At 42.7% G+C, this 27,234-nt stretch overlaps 1 protein-coding gene across 4 annotated transcripts in view; it reads left to right on the top strand.

The window, feature by feature from the left end:
- LOC128738028 (RNA-binding protein fusilli) overlaps positions 1-27,234 on the top strand; it is a 204,189-nt gene that overhangs the window by 118,858 nt on the left and 58,097 nt on the right. For all 4 annotated transcript variants that reach the window (XM_053832836.1, XM_053832837.1, XM_053832834.1 and 1 more), the window contains exons 4-5: positions 3,231-3,516; positions 17,471-17,560. In XM_053832836.1, the coding sequence (XP_053688811.1) occupies positions 3,231-3,516; positions 17,471-17,560 (376 nt within the window). The remainder of the gene's footprint in view (positions 1-3,230; positions 3,517-17,470; positions 17,561-27,234) is intronic.

Raw genomic sequence — 27,234 nt, 5'->3', positions numbered from 1 at the left:
TCTTTTCATCAAACTTGGCACACATGTTATTTGACATAAACGAACCAGCACAGGGTTGTTGCCAAAAGGTAAGGTTGTTGCTATTAAGGGGGGGGAGGTCCATAACTGAAGAACGGCTTGACCGTTCTCCACCAAACATTATACACATATTCCTTGATATGAAGAAATCAACACTGGGGGTAGACAAAAGGGAAGGGGGGTTCCTAACAAAGGAGGGAGCAACATAACTCAAAAACGCGTTGGCCGTTCTCCACCAAACTTGGCACACATGTTCCTTGGTATAAGGGAATACTGGTAGGTTGACAAAAACGGGAGATGGTTCCTAACAAGGGGAGAGGTGTGAAAAATTAGTGAAAAAAATAAGTAAAAAAAATAAGTGAAAAAATTAAGTGAACTGTTTTTCTCACATTTCGACCGATTCCAGATGCGTAAAAAGGCGGGGGTGGTTATGGAAAGGGGTTGATGAAAGGGGAGAAGATTTCTTATACGGGTGAGGAAGGTTTAAATGAAATGGGTAAAGGGGTGCTTTTCCATTGCATTTGAAACGATAGCAATTGTACAAGTGGCTATACGAGAAGAGGGGATTACTGAAAGGGGGATGATCATAAACATACAAAAGGATTTGTTTATAGGAATTATCAAAAAGAAGACAGATTTCTACGTGGCTGGTGGACAACAAAGGTAGGGTGAGCTGACAAAGGGAGTAGATATTCAAATGAAGAAAAAGGGTTTTGTTTCTTGCATTATGAGAATTTTATTACAAAAACAGATGTACAAGCGCTGAGTGATAACGAGGTCCCGAGTAAGATCGGCCACGCAGCTAGTTTTATATAATTTATTTGCAATGTAACAAAGAATATTTTTTTGTAATTAAATAGCCCACTTATGGCGATAATTTCCAGCATCTGGAACCCATAAAAATGTATGCTTGTAAAACTCCCTGTGATTCAGTTAGAGCTATGACAGAATGACAAAGAATACTTCATTTTTGAAGGGAATGTCCTAAATTTAGATGGTTACAGTCGGTAAACGCTTAAAACTGTGCGTATGTGTGCGTGTATGAAATGGTTATGACTGGAGGAATAAAATTAGATATGAAACCATCTAATATAGGGGAAAGTCTTGAATGGCCGGACAGCGTCTATGCCCGGACATTAGCGATTTCTCAAAAACAAAGAATAATAAAACTATTTGCAAAGAATGGAATAATAGTACTTTAATGGTGCTGTTGTTCTATTTGTTTCAAATAATTTGATCATTCCTTGTTTTTGAGAAATCGCTAGTGTTCAGGCATTGGGGCCGTCCGACCATACAGGACTTCCCCCTAAGGGTGCGGCGATGGTTTAATTGGAAAAACACTTGGGTACCAACCGAAAGAGTGTGAAGAGTGTTATATTTTTAGTCTATATCGAAATTTTCCAGTTCATCCAATTAATTATTCAATTATTCAAATTAATTATCATTGCATGTTTGTGATCGAATCTGTCTGTAGTCGGAGTTTCCATGTTTCTGAGTAGTTACGGACTAGCATCTGCAGTGTTGGCGATAAGCAAACTCATTGTTCAGAATGTATTATTATTCTTTGCTTTGCTTGAATATATTTCTAAAGTAGTCTTCTTTCTATAAGTGAACAAATTGCGATATTGCGGCGGTTCGATGTTAAGCCGCTTAAAGATTCATTTCAGTACAAAACTTTTGCTAATTTTGATTTATTCATACATTTTCATATGACTCATACTAGATGATGCTTGAATAGACTAGCTTGACCTATATCATGAATCCACAGCTTTCTCCACTTCAAATTTTCAATTTGGAACTTTTTATACCGTTACTAGCAGTAATCTGCGTGCGTCGTCTCACCTTTAATTGAGAGGCAATCGGTGGAACTCAAAAACACACTTTTTTGCTGTGATACTCCAGATTCACTATAACGGAGATAACCTGCATATATGACCAAAACACCTAAATGGCACCTCTGACGCTAGAGGTAACTATGTTACTGATGCTTGTCATGACTACAATCCGGCATAATTGGTTTGAGTTGTCACTTACGTTAATCACGTTTTATCACGAATATTGTCTTTTGATAACACCAATTTCTTTTTCGGACCCACTGCAAATCCCCGGATAAGAGAGTGTTCGTGAGTTACTCGCACCAGCTGTAGTTTAGATGTACACGTATTAGCTTCAGCTTTGTGTGGGTGCGAGCTGTGATTCTTGCGTACGAAAACATGACGTCCTGCCAGGGGCCTGGTTTTGGTTACAGATGGCATAAGACGCTTATAATATAAGAAGAAAAGAAGATATGCTTCTTCATATTATATAGCTGTGTCATTATCGTATCTTTGATAAATTAGTAAATGAATTTTCCTGCAACAACTTAAATTGTAAGAACCATTTACTGTCTGCCATTCGGTCTGAACTCCTCCATTATCGAAGCACAGATTTGCATCTAGTTCCAAACGGGTTGTTGCTCTACCGGAGTTGTGCCAGCTCACTATCTATCAAGTGTGATCATTCGAAATGGAAAAAGAAACGCGTGCGCCCTTGCCAATTTGCCATCCGCCATCCGGATATGGCCAATCGCGGTGACCGTATGTAGAGCGCGAGGTGCAATTAAAACTCGCCCCAGGTTGCGACACTCTTCGGTGGCGGATCAGATCGACGCGACGCGCCGGGGAGCGGTACCTACCAGTTTTGGATAATTATCTGCGCTCGCTCGATCCGGCATTGATAACGCCGTCATCCTGCTGGTTTCACCGACGCCGACTGACTGGCGCTACGCGCAGCCCGGCTGGCTGACTGACATTTGGTGCGGATCTGGCTTATTTGCCGTGTACATGAAATTGTCCGAGGGAAGTGAAATTGAAACACTTCCTGCGGTGATTGACTTGTACTGAATGAAGTTTTCTTGGCAGGTTGCGAAATGCCAATTTGGGTTCGTTCGATTAGAACTCACTGAACTGAAGCAGCTTGGTGTCCGATAGTCATTGGCCATTACTTGCAGATTGTGCGGCTTCCTGATAAACAAATTTCGATAGAAACAGTTGTTCGCTCAAGTTTGTCACTTATCGACTGATTCCATCATTTAGCAGGTTGTAAATTAAACTTTTCTTTTATTGTGCTACCCTAATACCAGTGGAGGCTTATGGCAGTGATAAGATTGATGTTTCTTTTTCTCGGCTTGTCATCGCGATAAGACTGACCGTTTCCTTCGTCTCTCTTTGCAGTTCGACGCGTACACGAGGAGCCTTAAAATAGATCCACACGGGTCAAATTTTCGCTTGATTACCGATGGCCAGCTCCCGCTACGACAGTGCCTCCATCCGGAAGCCAGTGCCAAAGAAATTCAGCTGCCCGCGTACTACTGGCGATTTAGTGACCTACGGAAGGAGCACGTGCGGTTCAAAGCGGGCGATTTGGCTCGCGCCCTGATACCGGCAGCCGATGCGGCCAAACTGAATGCAATGCCCCGGTTACCGGCGATACCGTCATCCGTCGCGGACATGATGAAAGGTAAGTTTACTCTTATGAAAGAAAAAAACAGAACTCATTTTGTGCTGTGGACTTTGGCCACAATTCAATTTCAATTGTGAGATAACTGACGATGACTTAGTGCTAACCCAATAGCTAAAAAAAAACGATAAAGAATTGTCCGTCTACGGGTCGAGCGTTATTAATATTGTCATCGTCAGCGCCAGCGGCGGTGGTGAACCGTAATTATGGACGTGTCGTTAAAAATGAACACGCATTCATTTCAACGAATCTACTGTCTCATTTTTTGTTGCTTTTCTTTTGTGACATGTGAAATAATCACCGGTACAGGAGGTAGGTATAACGTACCTACAGCTCGTGATGTTTCGGTGCTAAGTGCCTTGACTTCGTAGCCAACCGGGGGGGCAATAAATCACTCTGCGGTATGTTTTTGCTAACTTCATCTTCTCTGGTCTGGTTGGGTCAGTTGGTGTCGAAGAAAACGCAAAAACGTTTAGGGCCTGTCCAAGATAATTACCGGGAAGCTATTAGAACTCTCCGTGCAGCCACGGCGGATGACTGGCAGGAGACAGAACTACACCCGGAATGACTTTTGCTTTCCAGGTTTCTATTTCTATTTTCATTTCAATTTGGAGTTCAAAAATCTTTTGTGATACCTGGTGGCAAGGATTGATTGTTATTGTTGGGGACAGAAAAAAAACGATTGAGCATAATGAACCGGACAAGAGAAAGACTGAATGCCTGACCGCACTTGACCCGGGACATTGACGCCTAACCCTAATTTGATAGTTTAATGATTTTTTTTTGTTCAAATCAATCACCGTTTATGTTCCTGAAATATCAATAAACTGTTCAATGGTGAAATTGTATATCATTTGTACATCAGTGTCGGTTTAAATTATTACCTAACCTCTCTGACGTGTCCGAGCAATAGGAGTTTAATCTGCAAGGTCACTGTTTGTTCACCTTTGAGACCCACCATTGCATTATTGGGGTGGACACGGACACGGTGAGGGAGACTGTTCGTGATAACGACCGTTGCGAAAAGATATGCCGATCGATAAGGACAAATCGGCAACGCACCGGTTTACTACCGCTTGCCCAGGGTGGGGTTTTCGTAGAGCTTATCGGTTGATCCACGCTGTTAGTACTGTATTATTATTGACTGCAAGAAGTAGCCCGCTAGCTGCTGATAAAGCAGACCTTCCCAATGTGACGCAACTGGTCAAGGTTTATTGTTTCGATATCTTTGCAATCAATGGGGGGAATCAATATCGAGCATTCCAGGCCGGGTTGATTACGATAAAAATAAACAAATTTGTTTGTTTTTGTGCTGAGCGCAACGAAAGCCAATCGAAACGATTTTTATGCTTATTGCTAAGCACTTCGGAGTGGCAGAAGGTTATCAAAATTTGACTTGCTTTTGTGACTGAAAATATTTGCATTCCATGGTTTTATTGTCTAATCGTCCAGATTAGTCCAGATTCACCATACATGAAGAAGCGCTAGCGTTTGAAATTTCAAAGGTTCGCTACTCGTTCCTACTAAATATAAATAGCAATCACCAAAGAAAAATACAAATAGGTTTTCAAGATTAAATTTTATATTTTGCCTCCCACCTCTGGATTTTAGATAAATTTTATCAAACGTACGCCGAACGAAGAGATTAAGTGGATTGATATCCGGCGATGACTAAGGTGATACTATCGGTAGCGAAAACATAAGATACTAGAGCTTTCGCACATGCTTTTGGTTTCTTCACCTTTTGTGATGATATAGTTTAATTTTAACCTCTAACTTTGAATAGAAGCGAGATTACTTTTCTTAAGATATCAAATGAAAGTTTATTTAGCACTAGCTCATCCGACAAACTTTGTATTGCCATAAATTAAACTGTGTTGTACATAAATCGTAAATCTCGGATGACCTTCGTCCCAATCTCGAGTTTTGCAAGTTTCTGAGGAGTGCATGGGTGGTTTAATATACAAATTTTCCTCACAGTACAGTAGAAAACAATGGGGGGAGTCATTGCTTAGCCTGATAAAATAAAGCAGATAGCATTAAAATATTCGCCATGAATATATAACATTTCGCCGAATACCATTTTGCGGAACACCACTTCTCGGTTAACCATAACGCGGAATATAGAGCTACGCGGAATACCATTTTACGAATAACCTTACGCGGGATGTACCATTTCACGGAAAATGTTTTCGTGGAAAGTACCATTTCGAAAGTACCATACGGGTAGACAGACAGAAATCCATTTTTATAGATATAGATTTGTATGGGAACCCCCTCTCTTAGTGGAGGCACGGGTCTCTAACCATCATAAGAACCTTAGCCGGCCCCAAAAACCTCTACATGCAAATTTTCACGCCGATCGGTTCAGTAGTTTTCCATTCTATAAGGAACATACGGACAGACAGACAGAAATTTGTGTTTCATTTGTATGGCAGCCCCCCTTTTAGTGGGGGAAGGTGTCTCTAACCATCATAAGAATCTTCCCCGGCCCCAAAAACCCCTACATGCAAATTTTCACGCCTATCAGTTCAGTAGTTTTCGATTCCATGAGGAACATACGGGCAGACAGACAGAAATCCATTTTTATAGGTGTAGATTTGCATGGGAGCACCCCCTCTTAGTTGGGGGAGGGGTCCCTAGCGATCGTAAGAACCTTCCCCGGTCCCAAAATCCTTTACATGCAAATTTTCATGCCGATCGGTTCAGTAGTTTTCGATTCTATAAGGGACATACGGGCAGACAGACAGAAATCCATTTTTATAGGTATAGATTTGTATGGGAGACCCCTGCTAGTGGGGGGTGGGATCTCTAACCATCATAAGAATTTTCCCTAGCCCCAAAAATCCTTACATGCAAATTTTCACTCCTATCGTTTCAGTAGTTTTCGATTCCATAAGGAACATACGGGCAGACAGACAGAAATCCATTTTTATAGGTGTAGATTTGTATGGAAGCACCCCCTCTTAGTTGGGGGAGGGGTCTCTAGCCATCATAAGAACCTTCCCTGGCACCAAAAACCCCTACATGCTAATTTTCACTCCTATCGTTTCAGTAGTTTTCGATTCCATAAGGAACATACGGGCAGACAGACAGAAATCCATTTTTATAGGTATAGATTTGTATGGGAGCCCCCCTCTTAGTGGGGCGAGGGGTCTCTAACCATCATAAGAACCTTCTCCGGCCCCAAAATCCTTTATATGCAAATTTTCACGCCGATCAATTCAGTAGTTTTCGATTCTATAAGCAACATACGAACAGACAGGCAGACAGACAGACTGAAATCCAGTTTTATAGGTATAGATTGCGCTTACTACAGTATCACAAAACAATAGTTTAATATACAAAATACATAAAACATAGATACAAAAGGTAAAACTATACTTTCTTCATCAATGTTGTAGATAACAATTAACTCTTCAATTGCCCTCTGAACCTCTTGTTCGAATTCTGTTTCGCTGAGGCACTGTAGTCAAAAGAGCATGTAGTGAGTAAAAAACAGCAAATGAAGCCTGCGTCAAACATTCATGCCTTTTAACGTGGGCGAGTATTTAAAGCTGCCCTTTATGCTGATCGGAAGGTATAATAATCGAACGTCGCTTAAGCACCTGAGTCTTTTCGGTTTAGTACAAAGTATCAAAACATTGCACAGAGGGGCCGGGTCGGACAAAAATGCCAAAATCGATTTTCGATTTTTATTGTTTTCATATTTTTTCTTAAATGTAGTATCATTGAATATATATATGCCAAATTTTTAAGTAAATCGAGTAAAAACTAAAGCTTGTAGAATTTTTTGAAGATATCAAAGTCAGTGAAATTTGTTGAAATTCGCAATGCGAAAACTTTACACCCTGTGATATTCAATTCGTTTTAGTTAGTTTAAAATATTGAACACCATTCCATGCAAAGATGTGTTTTGATAGGAAATTTTCTTGGAAATCCAATGGAATTTTTAGATTTCACAAAACATCATTGTTATAAAAGTTACAATATGAAATACACGTTAATATTTGATTTTTAAACAGTGTTTCGGTCTGTAGGACGCCGTCTACTTAGGAGTGCATACTAGTGCATCGACCGTTCATGTTTCATTTTACAGGAAATTTTGTCTAGTTTTCAAAAATCATAGTGGCATCTTGCGCCGTTCTGCGCCAAGGTCTCAAATTTGATGAATTCTGAACAGGGTTGGCATGATCACTTTAACTCAATTCATATTCATTTGATGGTACCGTTCCAAGTAAGCAAAATTTAAAAAAGTTATATGTGTCGCATTTGTAGAGCTAGTTATTATCTACAATTTTGCTGAATAAAGCAGGGTTGTATCTTTTGTATTCACTGTGCTACAATGCTGCTGCCCCATTGGTAGTCAAGTGAACGCTCATTTGGTTACCAACGGAGTAGCAACCATATAGTACCTTAAATACAAAAGATATAGTCTAGCTTTATTCAGCAAATTTGAAGATAATAACTAGCTCTACAAATGCCACATACATAACTTTTTCAGATTCTGCTTGATTGAGACGGTACTGTCAAATGAATGTGAATTGAATCAAAATGATTGTGCCATGCCTGATTCTTTATTATTTCTTTATCGTCTTTAATATCTGAAATCGAACGAAATCTTTCTCTGATTCATATGTCGCTTCCATATTAGGTCATTACTTTTGTTATCCATCAATATCTTTCAAATCGCTTCGAAATTTCAAGGATAACAAAAACACGATAGCCAAAAAAACAGTTTTAATCTGTTTCAAAACTTTCGTGAATATGAAAAAATACTTCAAATTGAAACACAGTTATGTATGTATTGGAAACATGAGCTTGCCCAATTTATTTTAAGAACTAAGAATACATAAAAGGTATATGCAGAAAAATAAAGTATATGATTTACAGTATTAATATTTTTTTAATCAACCATAGACGTTCATATGATAATTTTAGAACATTTTAGATGCAAAAATCAGATTCAGCGACCCAAAATTACCCTTAGGTGGCATTTTCAGCATCTTTGGACAACTTTTTTATTTTTGTCCAGCTTTTGTATGGAGAGGATCCACTGTGCATTGATTTGATGTTCATGTTCAAAGATGTTCAACAAGTAGTTCATCAAACAGCTAGTGCAGCATTTTAGAGTCGATTTGGTCTACTCCGGCGGCCTTGTGCTTGATAATTGAGCTGCTCGGTATAATTATGATAAGCTAAATCATGCATTGGAGCAGTTCTTTGCTTCGTTCTTACCTCCTATATATAACCACGGCTAATATACGCTGCCTATAAATCAGACGGTAATCAAAATTATTAACACCAGGACTTTTACCGACCCTTGTTTTCTATAGCAATTAACACTACCGTTCGTTCAGTATTATGCTGGCCACGAATCCACAGGCGATGTTGCAAATCGATCGTGAAGCAAACGATGCCTACTGTCACGCGTGCGAGTATGAGAAGCATAGGCCTCTATGCTTACACCACTGATTCAAGCGTTCGACAAATAGCCGCCGTTGCTGTGTGTAGATATTCTTCTACCTAACACTTGCGAGCTCGAAGCGTCTTTCTGCATAGCCCGCTCACTAAATAAACAACTCATGAGCGGCCAGCTGCCCGTGAGAGTTAGCGGCACACTGGCCGGTAAATTGGCCTCCCAGTTGGCCTCGAGGTATGATGCTGGCCTAATAAGCCAGTCGTCGTATATTCGAATCGCGACTGGGAGAGGCTTTTAGAGTCAATAGGATCATAGCAACTGGCCCTGCAATTGTCGAGGCAAGCTGCGAAGTCTGTCGTATAAAAACAGAAGTTCAAGTTTCGATAACGGAATGTAACACCTAGGGTTTGCTTTGCTTTGTTTTGTATGAGTAAATTAGAGCAAGCGTCCGAAAGGGATTCTTATGCCGGCTTGCTCGTTAGAACGAGTACGCCTTTGTAAGAATATTAGACCACACGACTGTGGGTTTCACAACACTGTCCATAGGTTCCTAAGTTTCCCATCAGCCACCATCACCCACGCTCCTTTCTGGATCAGTGACACATCGAAGAACCATTTTGGCTGTCAAGTTAGGATCGGCACGTACTCGGTGTTCCAACGCCTTCAAACGCCTTCCCATTATCCGGCGGAGCCTTGATCGAGTAGCGAATTCCACTAGAATCGGTCGCCTGAAAGTGGTTCGGAGCTCCTGCTGCGCGAAGCGGCCAATCACTTGAAGATCGTTATCCAGTGTTTAACAGATCTAGGATCGACCTTCACTTGATATGACCGCATGTAATCGATGCCTATTAAGGTTAAGGGTCGAAAAGGGTCTCGCGGAACCAAGGAACAGGGCTCATCTTCAGAACTACAGTGGTGGCCTTGTACTCGCGACACCACTGGCAACGATACCTTGCAATTCTAACCTTTATCCCACTCCGTACCTTCATCGGCAACATTTCATTTTGTTCCTAGCTATCGCCGTTCGTCCGTTCTTGACAGGGATACTGCCAGTATCGGCATCCAATTTAATCCACGAAATTACGATGCTAAAACGCTTCAGAAATACGAGCGATTGTCTTGCGTAAGCGAGCGCCAATCGCAGCCGCCTGCAATTCCAGTCGACGTACTGACATTTGCTGTAGTGGAGCTACCTTCGTCTTGGAGGTAACTAGGGTGCATCGAATTGGTTCTCGGTCGCAAACACGAAGTACGCTGCTGTAGAGTAGGCTTGTTCACTGCCGTCCATGAATATGTAAAGCTCCAGGTCATTGTTAGAGGTTGGATCATATCCCGGAAAGTAGCACCGGGGAATTCAGACGTTGTCCAGCTTCTTCAGAACTTGCCCACACTGCTTCCACCGTAAGAACATATCCTCGATCTATGCGATGGTTCCAGTACAGTTTAACTCTCCAAACGTCCTACAACAGAATCTTCCCTAGAATTACCAGCGAGCCAACCATCCCCAGCAGATCACGAAGCTAAGTACTCTTCGTCGGCACGATGTCAACTTCTACCAGTGATCTCAGGTCATGTTGCACATTAATCTTGAAGCAAGAGACATCTTCGATCGTTAGACAGGATAAGCCAAGAACGTGTTCCAAACCATGATGGTTGTTCTGTTCATCGAATGGTCTTTAGTGATACTTCAGCGGGACTCAATTTTCCGATGGGACCAAGGATTTAAAACCCAGTTACGAATTCAAAAGTCTGCCTTCTGGTGATCTTCTGGTGAAGCTATATCCAGTGCTAACTTCATAATCTCATGGAATTAATTTACGGAACGGAATTAACGAACAACCGTGCGCTCTGATAGCCCTTCCTGATTCAGAATTGTACACTCTCAAACGAATTTACCTGTAAATTGGTTGGATTTAGCTTAAACTAAAAACTAGATAAAACTACCCAAAATACCCTTAAAGTGTACAAACTCAGATTTTGAGTAGTTTTTCAACCAAAAAAATTGTAGGTGGAACTTAAAATTGCATTTTTTATCACAGAGAATAATTCAATTATCGGTAGCAAGTAGCCAAAATTGGTTGAATTTTTTACCCAAAGTTTGAGTTTGTACACTTTAAGGACATTTTGAGAGTTTTACATGAAAAAGAATATAACTTAGTAAGAGTTACGCGGCAATATTGTGTAAAAGTGTTCTTGAATAAGCTGAACCGTGATGGATTCACCGGGTGAAACTAGAGCAACTAGATTCCGGGAGCTTTAATGCAGAAAAAGTGTATTGCTGTGCTGGAACTGTTTATAACACTCACGCCGAATATTCTAAGTGTATTGTCGGCCAAGGGCTGAGGTCGATCGATGCGGACAGAATATTTTAACCAGTAGTTAATTTGCAGTAGTGGATTATAACGCAGATGAGTAAAAGTTTCTTTTTTTTGCTAAAATTCTCCCAATACAGCGTTTTTTTAAGAAATAATTTGAACTGATACTGTTGGTAGTTGGAGAGTTTAATCTATTTTCAGAGAGCGAAATAAGGCGCTATAACCTTGGCTAATTGCAACCGGGCTTTTGGTCTAAAGGCTAAAAGTTCATCCCCGTGGGTCCGGAGTATCATTTAACCTTTATTAGCAAAGATACTCCCAACGAAAACAAAATTACTATTAATCAGAAACGGTTGGTACGAGACGTCCCAGTTTCTTCCTCCCTTGTTGATTTTGAAATGCATCTATGTATGAATAACTTGTTCAAACAAGATCCATTTCGTATAATCGTCTTTGCGGCAATACTTCACAGTTGGCCTGGCCGATTAAACATTTGCAATATATCTCTGATATTTTGCAAATGTTAATACAGACAAGAAAATAATTTTAAATATTTCTATGATCAGAAATAATTGAAATTATTTCCAGGAATCCTTTATTGTGGCTGTGATGGTATTAATAAGAATAAGAATAAGAATAAGATAAGATAAGAATAAGTACACTTTAAGGACATTTTGAGTAGTTTCAACCAAGTTTTAGCTAAATCCAACCTATTTACAGGTAGACTCATTTAAGAGTGTAGGAACATTTCTTGTAGATCGCCGGAGTAGGCAACTTCCCATTTGCGGAACTTGAAGGTGGCATGTACGGGGAATCCGGGAACAGATTCGGACGCTTCGGGGCCACACCGTTCATCTTTGCGGCAGAATCCTGAATAATACGTATCCGTCCAGGTTTGGTTGGATTCACACACCACTCTTCGAGGATTGTACGAGCTTGTTGATCTTCGGCTGCATCCAGAGTACAAGCTACGGCAACTCAGAGGGTTTCTACCGAGAAAAATTCCCCCAGGTAGTCATTGAGATCTGTTCTGTAGTATCCGCACCGATATGCTTTCAACGATGTTGGAAACTGTCTTCTCCCTGTCGTAGCCAGCCACTTATGACCTAGCTAATGCGATTCTTCGCAGCAATCGGTTTATCTTCTTCTCCTTCACGAAACTTCATTGTAGACAGCAGATGTGAGTTACTCAGCCCAATTAGCAGTCCAGGAACTTACTATACATTTTTGGTGATAATCCGCTTGTTGAATCTGCCGAATTCGGAAGCCGTCTCCACGTTTCTCGGTCTGGGGGTGCCGCTTGCCAGTCGCCCCTAACATCCGCTGCTCTAGCATCCTCGTGAACAGCGCTCATCTAACGGGTACGCGGTCTGCCTCGAAATCGTCAGCCTCTGTTGGGTTCTCTGCTAAATATTTCATTTGCTGGTCTCTCATCCGACATCCTTGCTTCGTAGCCAGCTCATTGCAGCCTGTCGTGTTTCAGACGCTTCACAATATCGGCATCTTTGTATGCTTGGTATATTTCATGATTCGTACGTCTGTGCCACACAATTTCGTCTAATATGCCGCCAAGAATTGATCGCAGAGTCTTACGTTCAAAAACGTCAAGAGCTCGTTGGTCGCTTTCTTTTAACGTCCATGCTTCATGGCCTTAGAGTACCACCGGAAGAGTCAACATTTTATAGAGCGAGAGTTTTGTACGGAGTTACAGGTTACGGGACCTCAGCTGACTACGTAACTCATCCACCGCTCAACTCATAACTCCGCAACTCGTCCGCAAACCCTAGGAGCATATGGGATTTCGTGATGATGGTACCGCTTCTCTGCACGCCTGCCCTTCGAATAACATCTTCTAATGCAATATTGAACAACAAGTTCGATAGCTTACCCGCTATCCTGACGCTTGATTTTGAACCATCAACGATTGCACGTCTCAGCCTAATCAGTTTTGTTGGAAAACCATGTTCTCCCACAGCTTATTTAACTGAATCATACGCCGCCTTGCAGTCTATAAACAAATGGTGAGTCTGCAAGTTGAATTTATTGAGCATTTGTTGCAAGGTGAACATTTGGTCCATCATGGAGCGTCCCTTTCGAAAACCGCACTGATATTCGCCAGTAATGGTTTCCTGCAACGGCCTCAGTCTGAGAAACAGGGTACGGGAGAGAATTTTGTATGGAGAATTGAGGAGAGTAATGCCTCGAGAATTGCTGCATCAAAGAAGAAAAAGTAGCTGTAGAAAATCAAAGGCAGCTGATCCGTAAAATGATTCGAAATCGGTGGTTCTTTTCAAACTGAGGTTGTTAAATTCTGTTTTCGGACGAAAAAAATGCTTCTGCTACAGGATCATCACAACCAACGAAATGATCATCTATATGTAGCACATCTTTCTGCACATCATTCACATCATTCCTCGGGACTGGCAGTTGAAAGGTTCCAGAATGTTTTCAGGGTGATGGTAAGGCAATATTTCTCCAAAAATTGGAAGGTTCCATTGCTGTTCATAGAACCTGATGTTAAAATCAACACTAAATATTACGTCTATAATGTTTTGAAGAACGATTTTCTTCCCATCATCAAAAAACATTACAAAGATGCACCATACTGCTTCCAAAAAGATTCTGCAACGTCTCGCCAGGTGAAAGCTACATAGGCTTGGTGGGAGGATTATTTTCCGGATTTTATTTCTTCGAAAGAGTGGTCTGCCTCTTCGTCTGAATTGTCTCGGTTTCTATACATGCGGTTACATGCTAGCTGTGCCAACAGTAACTTTTTTCAAAAACGATCGCGGCTGGTAATCAAAGCAAAGAGAGAATGATTTGAATTGGACTGACTTAAGACAAATGTTACTTTACTCGAAATGCTTTTCTTGAAACTTTTCTTCGCGGCCGGACTCCCAAGTTTGCATATTGTACCAATTGATGATAGGCTGTCCGTCACCGTAAAATGTAAAATGTGATGCGGCACAACTTCTTCTAGAGACAAATAGTCTTAAATTCATTTTTGATTACTTTTTTGAACTTGGTTGATAATACGAATGAATAATGAATGGTTGTAGAAAAGAATAGAGCGCACAAAGAGTTTTATTGATGGTTTTTATTCCTAGTGCTTTACAAATTGTAATGTTTAATCGAAGCAGAATTTTGGATGCTTCGAATGGTTGCTTTGAATGGTTGGAATTTTGCAATTATATTTTGTTTTGTTATTTTATTTCACTGTTGAAATTTGTTTGTTTGTTTTGTTTATGTAAAATATATCTATCATCTCTATATCCTGATTAGTTAATACTATTGATGAATATCGTTAGGGTATTTTAACCGTATTTATCACTCGAAGTGATGTTGCCCTTTATTGGGCTAGTCTTCAGCTAATTCGAAATAATTTACATAAAAGGTTAAAACCGAAGCTCGCATAGTTCAAATTCCAGTTTGCCTACTAAAAATACTCAGCAAGGTTGACACTCCAATGCTTGGGACTATGTCAGATCCGTATCAGAGCGCCATTGAAAACTTCTAACCCATAAAGACAAATAATGCCCTCCTCGGATCGGAGCTAATGCTGATTGATTGTCACTTGTGCGTCGAAAACCGGTCCGTGAAATGTTGCAGTATCGAGACTTTTTTTTTGTATGTTAAAGCGGATCCTTCCGGCTACGAACCATTCATACTGCACTTCGGCGGGTCGCCAAGATGTCTACTCCAATCGCTTTAGCGGCGCGGTGGCGGGACCGCCCGATGCAGATCATTATAAATAGTTCTTCGCACGACGACCGCTCGCATCCCGCTCCGTCACGTTGTCCCGCCGACCCGGGTGCGTTGGGTTGTACCCTGCGCTCGCAAGGAACCGGTTGTTCGCCTCAAATCGATCGACATCGATAAATTCACGAGCTTAGGCGTGAACAACAACTGGTGGCTGGTGGCTGGTGGCTGGCAAAATTAATAAAAATTTTCCTCTATCTGACTGAAGTAAGCCGATGTGCCGCCAATGTGCTCGGTCAGCTGTGATAGTTTCGGTAAACAATCGTTGTGTTTGGTTTGGTTTGGAATTTTTGTCGCATCATGAATAAAATCAATCATTCGTCTAGTGACCCGACCGGTTTGTTTCGGGGCTAGTCGTAAGGCAAGGCAAAGTGATCAATTTATAATTTCAATTCATAAGCGTGTGGAGAAGATTAACTAGATCCAATTTTAAGTTTTCTTAGAGTTTTAAAAATATTTTAAGGCAGTTTTGTCGGCATTTAAAATACTTATTTTAAATAAATTGATAAAGATAACTGAAATCCAATCTACTAATAAAATTTATCGAGCATCGTGAACTGTCAAAATAACAGTCAAACGACCATGTTTACTGTTTACAGAAATGTTAACCGGATTTTGACAGACCACGTGATTCAAATGATTCTGCATGGCCCCGTCAGCTCATCTCTGTACTCTGAGGATGATTGATTGATAACTTTGCTAAAGCTTCTGATAAGAGTTGGACAACACTCCATTGATGGGAAACATATTTCCCGAAACCGGTCGGCTTCAAACGTAAACTATCCGTTTTGTAAGAACTTTTAGTGTTGTGTCCCGTTCAGTAATTGTTTTGTAGAATCTAATGTGTCGAAATTGCATTTCGGTTGGACGGGAATTTCACTTTTTAATTAAATAGCCTTAAGTTATGCAACAGATATTACACTCTACAGTATAATTACATGTAATTGTTAGTCTTGGTCACCCATTCTACAAGAATTTGTGTGTATTTTGGGTGGATTCATATAGTAAAATCTTCTTTGATGATTAAACCACAAGCAAAAAAGCTGCAATACAACATCTGTAGGTACAAAGAATTTTTCAACCATCCTGGTTGACACAACCGGATGCCGAAGTCCAGAAAACCACAACTTATGATTGGTGCAATATACCTAAAGCTCAATAATCTGTTCCGTAATTAGTGGCTGGCAGGAGGGTGTAGATAATCCGCTTTAATGTGGGTAATACGGTTTAGGCAAACACTCACAAGCAAAAAGCGTATCGACAGGTTCAAGTGTTCTCATTCGATGAAACTGGTTGCGTGCGGAGCAGTGGAACTGGAGGCATCAACAAGGGTATACGGCCGAATTTTCGGTTCACTAAAAAATAGTGTCAAACTTTCAGGCACTTCTACGTTTATAAGTTTTAATAGTAACTAAAATTTGAAACAAAATTGTGATTTTCCAACAATACTGCTTAGTCCAACATAGTGCGTTAGTTTGTTTAGAGTTGACGAACGTGATTTTAAAATCACTGTTTGTGATCGCATTTCTCTCACTCTAGTGTACCAACCAAGCAGTGCTCAAGTGGTTGTGGTCGGGATATTTGAGGCCCACTTGCGACTTCCACAAGTAGTAGGTAGTTTGTTTGGAAAACATTAAACGACTTTTTGTTGCTGAGTAGTTGTTTTTAGCAGATATGATTGCGTTGGAACGTTTCCGGTTGTATTATTATTTTTTGATTAAGTATGAAAACGAACTTGAACTTCCTTAGGAATTCCAACTCCAGAAGCTAGCTTTGGCTTCGCTTTCCCACAACACCCACATTAATGCTTAAGTGTGACGACTCGACTGGACTCGGTGCTGGATGCGTAACCTTAGATCATCCATTCCATCATCGTAAATAGACGGTTCGGTTGTAGAGATCCGCAGGAGACGAGTTTTTTTAGTGTATTCGTTTCCGGTAATCCCATTAATGTTTCGCGTTTGATGCAGAATGCAGTTTAATTAAGATTGATTCGAACAAACTAAATTGCGTTTTAATTTTTGACATTGCTTAAGAAAATTGCGGACAGACAGACAGATAAACATAATTTGGAGCTGTGGATTAATACAATCGTCAGTAAATAAGCAAAAGGGAAAATGCCGAACGACGAAGAGTTGACAAAGCAAGCGACGGAGGAAGATTGTTTATAATCGTGCGTGCGTTAATGTTTGCCTCCGGGCAGTAAGTTTGCTTCGTATACGATCAAGTGTCATCGGTGTGTGTTAAGTTGATTGGTGCCGGGGACAGATTGAGTCATTTGTTGGATTTTTGGGTAATTTTCTGAAACGAGAATATTGCGCGGGACCTTTGAACCTCCGGATTCGTGGTGATTTGTGATATGCTTTTTTGCTCATAGTTACTGGCCGTGATTACGGCAAGTCTCTTTTTTTAAGACAAACCCATTTTAATTTGGATTTTTTTCTTTTCCCTTTTTTAGAAAATGACCTTACAACGAATCCTGAAAGCGGATTGTACACTAAAGAAGCCAGTGATATGGTCACCATAATCCAGCACATGATATCATTAGGTAAGTTGACAATTTGGATTTTATTTGCCTAATTCATGACGGTTACCAAATGTTTGAACCACAACTTTTTTTTCAAGTGTACTGCTAATGTATATCTTATTTTTTCTCTTAAATTAAATTTAGTTAAAATTAAGATTATTTTCATCCTACATATCCTCTATAGAGTTTGCATTAAATTCTGTTAATTGACATTCTGTTAACATTCACATTAATGTTAATTCAGCGCTCAGAGATCCCAAATATATAAATTCATCAACCACTTCAAGTTCATCACCGTCAATAGTCACTTTCCGTGGGAGGCCAACGTTGCTTTCTCTGGAGTCTCTTCCTACCATATATTTGGTTTTCGACGCATTGATTTGTAACCCTATCGTCCTAGCCTCCGTTTTTAGTCTGGCGTAGATTACCTCCGCCGTCCGAAGGTTTCTAGTAATAATGTCGAGGTCATCTGCGAAGGCTAGGAGTTGGTTACTCTTGCTGAAGATCGTTCCTCTCGTTTCGAAGCCCGCTCGCCGGATCACACCTTCAATAGCGATGTTGAATAACATACAGTACAATCCATTCCCTTCCCGCAACCCTCTGTGCGATTCGAAAGGATTCTCGAGAGTGCCCTTAAAACACGCACGTAACGCATCCCTCGTTCCTGGATTGCTTTGATCATCCGCGTTAGTTTGTTAGACTGTATCGTATGCTGCCCTGAAATCCACGAAAATATGATGCGTGGCACGTAGTCCTGTCGACATTTTGCCGGAGAGTAAAAATTTGATCCGTAGTAGCACGGACTCCCATAAAGCCCGCCTGATACTGCCTTACAAATTCTGTTGCTATTGGGGATAGACAACGCAACAAAATCTGGGAGAGCACCTTGTAGGCAGCGTTGACCAATGTGATGCTGCGGTAATTACAGCAATCTAACCGGTCCCCCTTTTTGTAGATGGGACGGACTACATCTTCCATCCACTTCTCCGGTAGTTTCTCCTCGTCCTAAATCCTAGAAATTATTCAATGAAGTGCCGTTGCTAGCGGTTCTTGGCCATTTTTGTAGAGTTAAGCCGGGAGTCCGCCCTTTCCGGCGGCTCTATTATTCTTCAGCTGACGAATTTCTCGACGGATCTCTTCAAGATCGAAAGCTGTTGTCGTTTGTAGGCACTGCGAGGTTAACTTCCGTTGCGTCTCCTTCTGCTATATCGCCGTTGAGGTGCGCATCGAAGTACTGTGAAGTGATTAGATCCCCTTCCTCGTCCCTACATATGTCAGCTGTCAGGTTTAGGAGTGTAACCCTTACGAGTTTGGTCCACCTTCTCGTAAAACTTGCGCACGTCATTAACCCGGAATAGTTGTTCTAGCTCTTCACGATCTCTGTCCTCCTGGCGCTTTTTTCTCCTCAGGATCGTGGTCAACTCATTCCGCGCTCGTCGATATTTGGCCAAATTCTTCCTCGTGGCAATGCTTAGATAGTTTTTCCAAGCTCTTCCATCAGCTCTACATCGCATCTTGGTATTTCCCGTCAAACCAATCATTTAGTGCGCTTGAGGTTTGCTCATCTAGCACCGCATTTGCGAACTCATTGACGGCCGAGCGTATCCTACTCCATCCGTCTTCGAGGCTCGAAGCACCTAGTTCCACAGAGGAAGATAGAGTTGCATCCAATGGGTGTGCGTAGTTCTCGATAACTCGTGAATTGTCTAATTGCCGAATGTTTAACCGAGGAGGGCAGCTTTGTCGCGAGGTATAAATCGTCGATAGTTTTGAGCATACATATACTGCTACTAGGTGTCCGAGTGGTCCGAGTCGATATCCGCACCCCGTAAAGAGCGTGCGATGGTGATGTTTGAGAAAAACCGGCCATCGATAAAAATATGGTCAATTTGGTTCAAGGTTCCCTGGTCAAGTGATCTCAGGTGGCTTTGTGGATAGCTTTGTGGGGAATGAAAGTGCTTCTGATTACCAGGCCTCGGGAAGCTATTAAGTGTTCGTCTCGGCGTGCAGGTTATTGGGCCGGATCACCTGCCGACCTGGGGGTTCATATTCTCGATGATGCTCTTGATGTCCCGTGGCGAGCAGCTATCGTACGTTGCATCCAGCTGCACATAAAACAGTTCGCCGAGACAACGCTGCGCCTCCTTCCCTGTTGGTATACGAACTTAGTTTCCACCGAGGTTGGCTATCCGATCTCTACTAAAGTTTTTCGTATTCCTGCGAGGAAGTAGGGATTGGCAGCACCGTAGCGTGCAGTTGGTCAGGCTGGCCCCCACCAAGGGCGCTAGCTCTAGGGGGCGCCAAAGACTGCCAGAACCTCTGTAATGTACTCTCGAGTGTACCGAAGTACTGGATATAGGGAGTTGGACGAATCACGTACGACTATCGAATTGTAAAAAATAATAAACTTCGAAGGAACACTGATTTAAGAAACGAGGGTGCGCCAAATCGGACCTTCGTCAGGGTCCTCCGGCACGTCACGGACCGGGCCTAGAACGGGGGGTTAGAATCTGGGTTCAAAATTTGATAAAAAATATGGTTCAAAACAAAATCTGATTTTGGCCCAGAATGTGGTTCAAAATCCCGTCCCACATCTGATCCAAAATGTGAAAAAAATGTGGTCCAAAGTATTATCCAAAACCTAGTCCAAATTTAATAAAAATGTGGTTCAAAATCTGATCTAGAATCTGATGCAGGTTCAACGTCTAGTTCAGGTCTATAATCTGCTCCAACAAATGGCCAATATCTAATCAAACACGTAGTCCAAAATCTAGTCAAGAATTTAGGGTAAGGAACGAGTTAAGCAGTGTTACCTATTTTAATCAGTTGAACATAAACGATCCGAAAATGCACTTTTTTATTCATATTTTCAAAATCTTTTGATAGGATCATCTTCACAAATCACTTAACCATACATTTGATTCACGCAAACACAATTTACTGGGTTTCCGACAAGAAATATGATGAATTAAAAATTGTTGTCCAAAAACGTACATTTTTCAGCTGCTCTTCAGCAATCGCCACCTCGCTACTAACGAATTCATCAAATTTTCAGCACTGATTACAACCACTCTGAAAGTCAAGCACTCAATTGTCACATACCATATTATTCAGTCTCTTTTTTTCTATTATCTAAGGCTTTGTCACTAGCCAAAAGTTTTATTATTTTCTAACAAAACTGAAAACAAATTCTGAATTGACGGAACCTGTTCACCAGTAGCAGCTGCTGCAGCACAACTGATGAACTATCGTGTTGCCAAGACACTGTTTCGGTTCTGGAAATAAGAATTTTAAGTTTAAAATTAACTGAAACCTCCTATGGTGAAAACGTGGTTCAATACTTTCAAGAGAAATGTATGTTCATAATTAATTTTTCTTTATTAAAAACAACACAAAAGACAGTTGTTTCAATAATTTTCGAAGATTTTCTCAGTGATTTAATAAAGCAACGATGTGTTTCAATGTTATTTGCTTTGACAACACTGTTCTGAGTCGGATCGTTTGTACTGCTATATGTTTACCTCTTTTGTTCTCCCACCATCCTTATGAACAGCGAGTGAGACGTCAAACTCGCAGTTTCCCATAAGAACACCAGAGAATAAAAGAGACGACGAATACCGTTTGCCGAACGGTGCGGTGAGTGTATGCCCCGATAAACAATTTAGACAGATGGCATTTTACGCATCTATGCCGATACGCTTTGCCGATTACGCATCAGATGCCGATTAGTAGGTCGCGGATAGGAACGCGAACTTACTGAATAGGGGGAAAAGTTCGAGGGATTTTTTAAGGGGACGTAAAAAATTCAGATTTTAGCATTGCTTAAAAAAGCACTGTTGGGGGGCTTACCCGCTCCGTCCTCGAAGGATTTTCCACCGTCGCGAAATCGACGGCCCAGAAAGTCTGATCAGCACGATGAGTCCACCGGGGAATACGGAGCACAATGCCTCCGTCAATGGTTCTATTCACTGCCACTTGCACGGCTCTGTGCGGGTGTAAAATGCACTTTGCGGAGATTAATTTGCACTTAATGCACACGTATCGACCGTATTTCGCCACTAGGAATTAAGTAACTTAACTTAAGATCAGGATTAGCACACGATTAACCCTTTTTCCAGTCACGGTACTGGATTAATTTCAGATTCAATAAATTGGATAACACGGGATGCGATTACTATATGTACACGCTTGGATGGTATATTTCGTACTGACTATTATGTACAATTCTATCGACTATTATCTACAATCATCACTATCAGTGGATATCGAATTGGTTTGCGAGTGCGCTCTATCAAATCTCTCCTCTCTTCATTCTTATCACCTCGTTAGGGATGTTACAGTAACATATCAATTTTAATGTAGATAATTCATTTTGATAATCATTATAAATAGGTTTAAGTTTATCATTATTTAACTCAAATTTAGTATAATTATAGTTTAAGTAGAATTAAGATCAATTGTAGTTTAGTTAGATTTAAGATCAATTAGGATTATTTAGTGTAGGTAGAATTATGTACATTTTAGATTTAATAATTGATAATATTCATCATTCCGGCCACCTTGAACTGGCCTAGCTAGTTCAACACTGGTACTACGAATTCAAATCTATTTGTTGTTCAAGTTGTAGATCTCTTCTAACGATGTGAGAAGCACGTGCCGGTCGGCCACGTTTGGGTTGTCGTCTACGCTTGGGTCAGCGACTGAAGCGGATATTGATAAACAATGCCTTTGTTTATCGTCGATCGTCTGGGAAAAGAAAGACCAGGTAGCCTTGACAAGGTTACTGTAAGGTATTGGAACCGCAATTACCTGCTTGATTCCCACGAAGGCCTCGAGCAATTTTGGCGTGCTCTACCTGGTCATTTACGGATTCTAGATGCTCCTGCATCGGCAGCAGCGCAATCTTTGCAACCGGTCGGACGACAGCTTCGGTGGTTGCAGTTCTCAGGGTGACGACGCGTACCACGCCGTCCTTGCCCGGATGCACCTTGGTGATCCTTCCGAGCGGCCACTGGATTGGTGGCAGATTATCGTCCTTTATCACCACAACAGCGCCTGGTGTGATTGTGACGGGAGAGCTGGACTTGGTCGCTCGCGACTGTAGTTGCTGGAGATATTCTGGTGCCCACCTGGACCAGATTCGCTGGAATCGCTTCTGTGTGAGCTCGAAATGAGTTAGACGGTTGTCCTGGATGTCGCTTAAGTTGATATCTGGGACGGCTTGGAAACTGGTTCCGATCAGGAAGTGTCCTGGCGTTAATACCTTCAGGTCTGACGGATCGGTGGGAATTGGAACCAGGGGCCTGGAATTCAGGCACATTTCCACTTGGGCTAATAGAGTGACCATGTCCTCATAGGTTACGTTGACTGTGCCAATTTCGCGTAATAAGTGGTTCTTGGCTGATTTAACGGCGGCCTCCCACAGCCCGCCAAAGTGCGGTGCTCGTGGAGGGATGAAACGCCAAACAATTTCATGTTCCGCGCACCAGTCGAGGATTTGTTTCCGATCCGTTTCGTTGGATTTCAGCATCTCGTAGATTCTGTGCAGCTCGTTTGCTGCACCTTTAAAGGCAGTACCGTTGTCGCTGTGGATTTCACTCATCCATCCACGTCGGGCGACGAAACGGCGGAGTGCGGCTAAGAAAGCCGCCGTAGATAGGTCGGAAACCAGCTCGATGTGCACGGCACGGACTGCAAAACATACAAAAATAGCGATGTATGCCTTTGTTGGGGCTCGGTTGCGTATCGGAGACTTGATATACACGGGACCACAATAGTCTATCCCGCATACGGCGAACGGTCTTGTTGGTGTGACTCTTGACGTTGGTAGATCGGCGATACTCTGCTGCACCAAGACGGGTTTACTACGGAAGCACGTATGGCACTGGTGGTATATGCGACGAACTAAGTTTCGGCCACCAATGATCCAGAACTTCTGGCCAATTGTGGCAAGCATTAGTTGGGGACCAGCATGCAGCAGGGTATGATGGTAGTACTTGACCAGCAGAATCGCTAGCGGATGTTTTGACGAAAGGAGAATTGGAAATTTGGCATCTTCGGAAACAGCGGCGTTGCCGAGTCTCCCACCGACTCGGATGATGCCTTCTACGCTGATCTTCGGTTTCAACCATTTCAATGGCGATGACGTTGCAACTCTATCGCCGGAGAGAAGATTGGAAATTTCCTTTGGAAACGATTCACGCTGGGCTAGTCGGCAAAGGGCGATATCTGCTTCACGGAAGTCAGCAGTGGTCAAATATTCAAAAGGTACGATGGTGGTCTTCTTGGAGGCTGCTTTCAAAGCACGAAAATATCGCATCCAATATGCAATACATCGACGAAGCTTGTTAAAGCTGGAAAATCGGCTGAATAATGGATCGGAGAACGTTGAGTCGACAGTAGCGATCATAGCTACTTTGGTTTTGGCTTCTGACATCCAGCAAGGGTCGAGCGATGGCAACTCGCTCACGGGCCACTGAGATGGTGGCAGGGATAGCCAGTCCGGACCATTCCACCAAAGCGAATGTTGTTCGATGTCGACCGGATTGACACCACGGGAAAGAGGATCAGCTGGATTGGAGGTTCCTAGAACATGGTTCCAATGACAGGATTGGGTAGTTTCCTGGATCATAGCTACCCGGTTAGCTACGAATGGTTTCCATCGGGATGGCGGGGAGTCTAACCAGTGTAGTACAGTGGACGAGTCTGTCCAGCAGAAAACTTCAGCGGGTCGTGGAAGAGCTTGGATTACTTTCTTATAAACATTGGCTGCTAATACGGCCCCACACAACTCCAGACGTGCGATTGTTTGTGGCTTAGCTAACGGAGCAACCTTGGACTTGGACGTCAGTAACTGGACATGAACGCTCTCGGCGCATTCTGAGCGAACGTAGCAGCATACTCCGTATGCTCTCTGTGAGGCATCGGAAAAGAAGTGGAGTTGGAAAGAGGTTGCGTTAGCCAAGGATACACAACGTGGAATTCGGAGAGTGGCGATGGTATCAAGTGTTCCGTGGAATTCTTTCCACTCGGTTTGGAGAGATGGAGGTAGAGGACGATCCCACTCGTAGGAATCTCCTTCATCGGTCTTCAGCGACCATAAGCGCTGCATAAAGAGCTTCGCGATTACTATTACTGGTCCCACCAGGCCAAGTGGGTCAAATATCTGCGCTACGTACGACATAATCTTCCGTTTTGTTAGAGTTGGTGCTGGCAATGGAAGTTGAACCTTGAAGCTCATCACATCGGATCTCGGGTCCCAGATGAGTCCGAGAGTGGATACGGATTGATCATCCTGAAGATCATGGTAATCCGCAAAGGCACGGTCTTCTGTGGGGATATCGGCTAGGACTTCAGGAGAATTTGAAGCCCATTTCTTCAGTGGAAAGCCTGCGGCTGATAGCATGGCGGACATCTCACGGCGGATGCGGATTGCGGATTCAACAGTGTCGGCACCAGACAGGAAGTCATCCACATAGAAGTCTCTCTGAGCTGCCGCGGCTGCGGCTGGATATGTTACCGCTGCGTCCAGCGCAATTTGTTGGAGTGTACGGGTTGCCAAGAATGGAGCTGACGCGAAACCGTACGTTACGGTTTGTAATTCGTACGTTGCGATCGGTTGATCTGGGCTGGGACGCCAGAGGATAAGTTGATACCGGCGACACGAGGGGTTCAGCAGGATTTGCCGGTACATTTTCTCCACGTCGGCAACGAATGCAATCTGGTGGATGCGGAATCGGATGTGGATCGACAGTAGATCTTCTTGAACGACGGGTCCAACTAACTGTAAGTCGTTCACAGAGAATCCAGACGAGGTCTTGCAAGACGCGTTGTAGACGACTCGAATCTTCGTGGTAGTGCTGGACTCTTTGAACACCGGATGGTGCGGCAGGTAGCAGTGTGGCTGGGTTTCGTCTACTGGATCCACGAGTTTCACCATGTGGTTTAGGCGTTCGTATTCTTCCATGAAGCGACAGTAGGCCTCTTTGGTGGTTGGATCTCGCTTAAAACGTCTTTCGAGGTTTAACAAGCAACGTTCGGCAATGGTACGTGAATTACCGAGAGTGACGAGCGGATCGCGGGTGAGTGGCAAGGATACAACGTAACGACCCGACGAATCGCGAGTGGTGGTAGTGGCATACAGTTCTTCACAGAGATTTTCTTCGGTTGTGAACTTAGAACACGGTTCGACAGCTTCTAACTCCCAGAATTTCTGGAGAGCTTGTTCCAAGTTTCGGTCCACAGTGGTGAGGTGACATACTCGGGGGATTTCGGATGATTGGATTGATACCTTTCCTGTGACAGTCCATCCGAAAGCGGTCTCGACGAATACAGGTTGTCCTTCGCCGAACAATACCTTGTTGCCAGTGTGCAAGTCGTGGTAGATTTCCCCACCGACAATCATGTCAATGTCGGCTGGAATGTGGAAGTATGGATCGGCTAACGTAACTTCAGGAAACTTCCACGATGACACATCAATTGCTGTAGTTGGTAGGCAAACTGTAGGTTTTTTCAGGATTAGGAAATCGAGTGTGGTACTGTACGAAAGCAGCTTGGATTTGATAGTAGCTGTCAATTTGCGTTTGATCTGCTTAGACGTTTCTCCGATTCCTGACACGGCGATGTCTACTTTCGTACGACGGAGGTTGAGTGTATTGGCCAATTTCTTCGTAATGAAACTGCACATGGAGCCCGAATCTAAAAGGGCGCGAGCGGAATGCTCCCTTCCGTTCTGGTCCATAACTAGGAGGTTGACAGTTTCCAACAGGACAGTGGATTGACACGACTGCACCGACAAGCTTATTTGGGTGTTGGAATTCTCTGATCTGGGGGTCTTAGCGGCACTAGACGTGGATGGAATCGGTTGTTGGGTTGGATGACCAGAAACGACAACTGATGTGGATTGAACCTTCGGTTCTACAGTTTCGTGCAGTAAGGTATGATGTTTCTGGTGGCAATTACGGCAGTTATACTTGGATGTACAATTCCGACTTTGGTGTCCAGAGCGGAAACAGTTCCAGCATAGGCGCTTCTGGGATACCAGCTCTCGGCGCTGGTGAACGGACATCTTGGAAAATGCTGGACATTGGAAAAGGAAATGGCTCTCCGGACACGCAATACAATTCGGAGTATAGGATTTGCTTTCAGCCGTGGCGGAATTGGATACCATCTTGAATGGTTTCTTCTGGGTTTGTGTGGGACCGGCCACCTTCACTTGGCCGGGTTGAGTAGAACGATGATTCAAATCAGTGACGACGGACTTCAACATTCGGACCCGTTGATACAGGAAGTCTACTAGCTGCTCGTACGTGACGTCGTCACTACTGCTAGTCTTTTCCTCCCAGGCTCGGAGGGTTGTAGGATCCAGCTTATAAATCAACAGATTGATCAACGGAGTGTCCCAATAGCCGACAGGTTCCTTAAGCTTCGCCAATGCCTTGACATGTCGCTGATAATCGTCTACTAAATCGTGTAACTCCTTTGGGGATTCTCTCTTCAGTGGTGGGATATCATAAAGGGCTCGGAATAATTGTCGCTTCAAATACCGTTTATTGTCGTAGCGCTTCAGTAAAGTATCCCAGGTGAGTGCATAGTTGTCCGCTTCTATATTGATTGACTCAAACGGCTTATGAGCTTCTCCTTCCAAGGATTGTAGAAGGTACTGTAGCTTTGCTACTGTCGGAATGTCCGCATTG

Source organism: Sabethes cyaneus, chromosome 2, assembly GCF_943734655.1.
Source record: "Sabethes cyaneus chromosome 2, idSabCyanKW18_F2, whole genome shotgun sequence".
Lineage (NCBI taxonomy): Eukaryota > Metazoa > Arthropoda > Insecta > Diptera > Culicidae > Sabethes > Sabethes cyaneus.
Note: the sequence above shows the minus strand (reverse complement) of the source record. Positions and strands in the feature narration are given on the sequence as shown.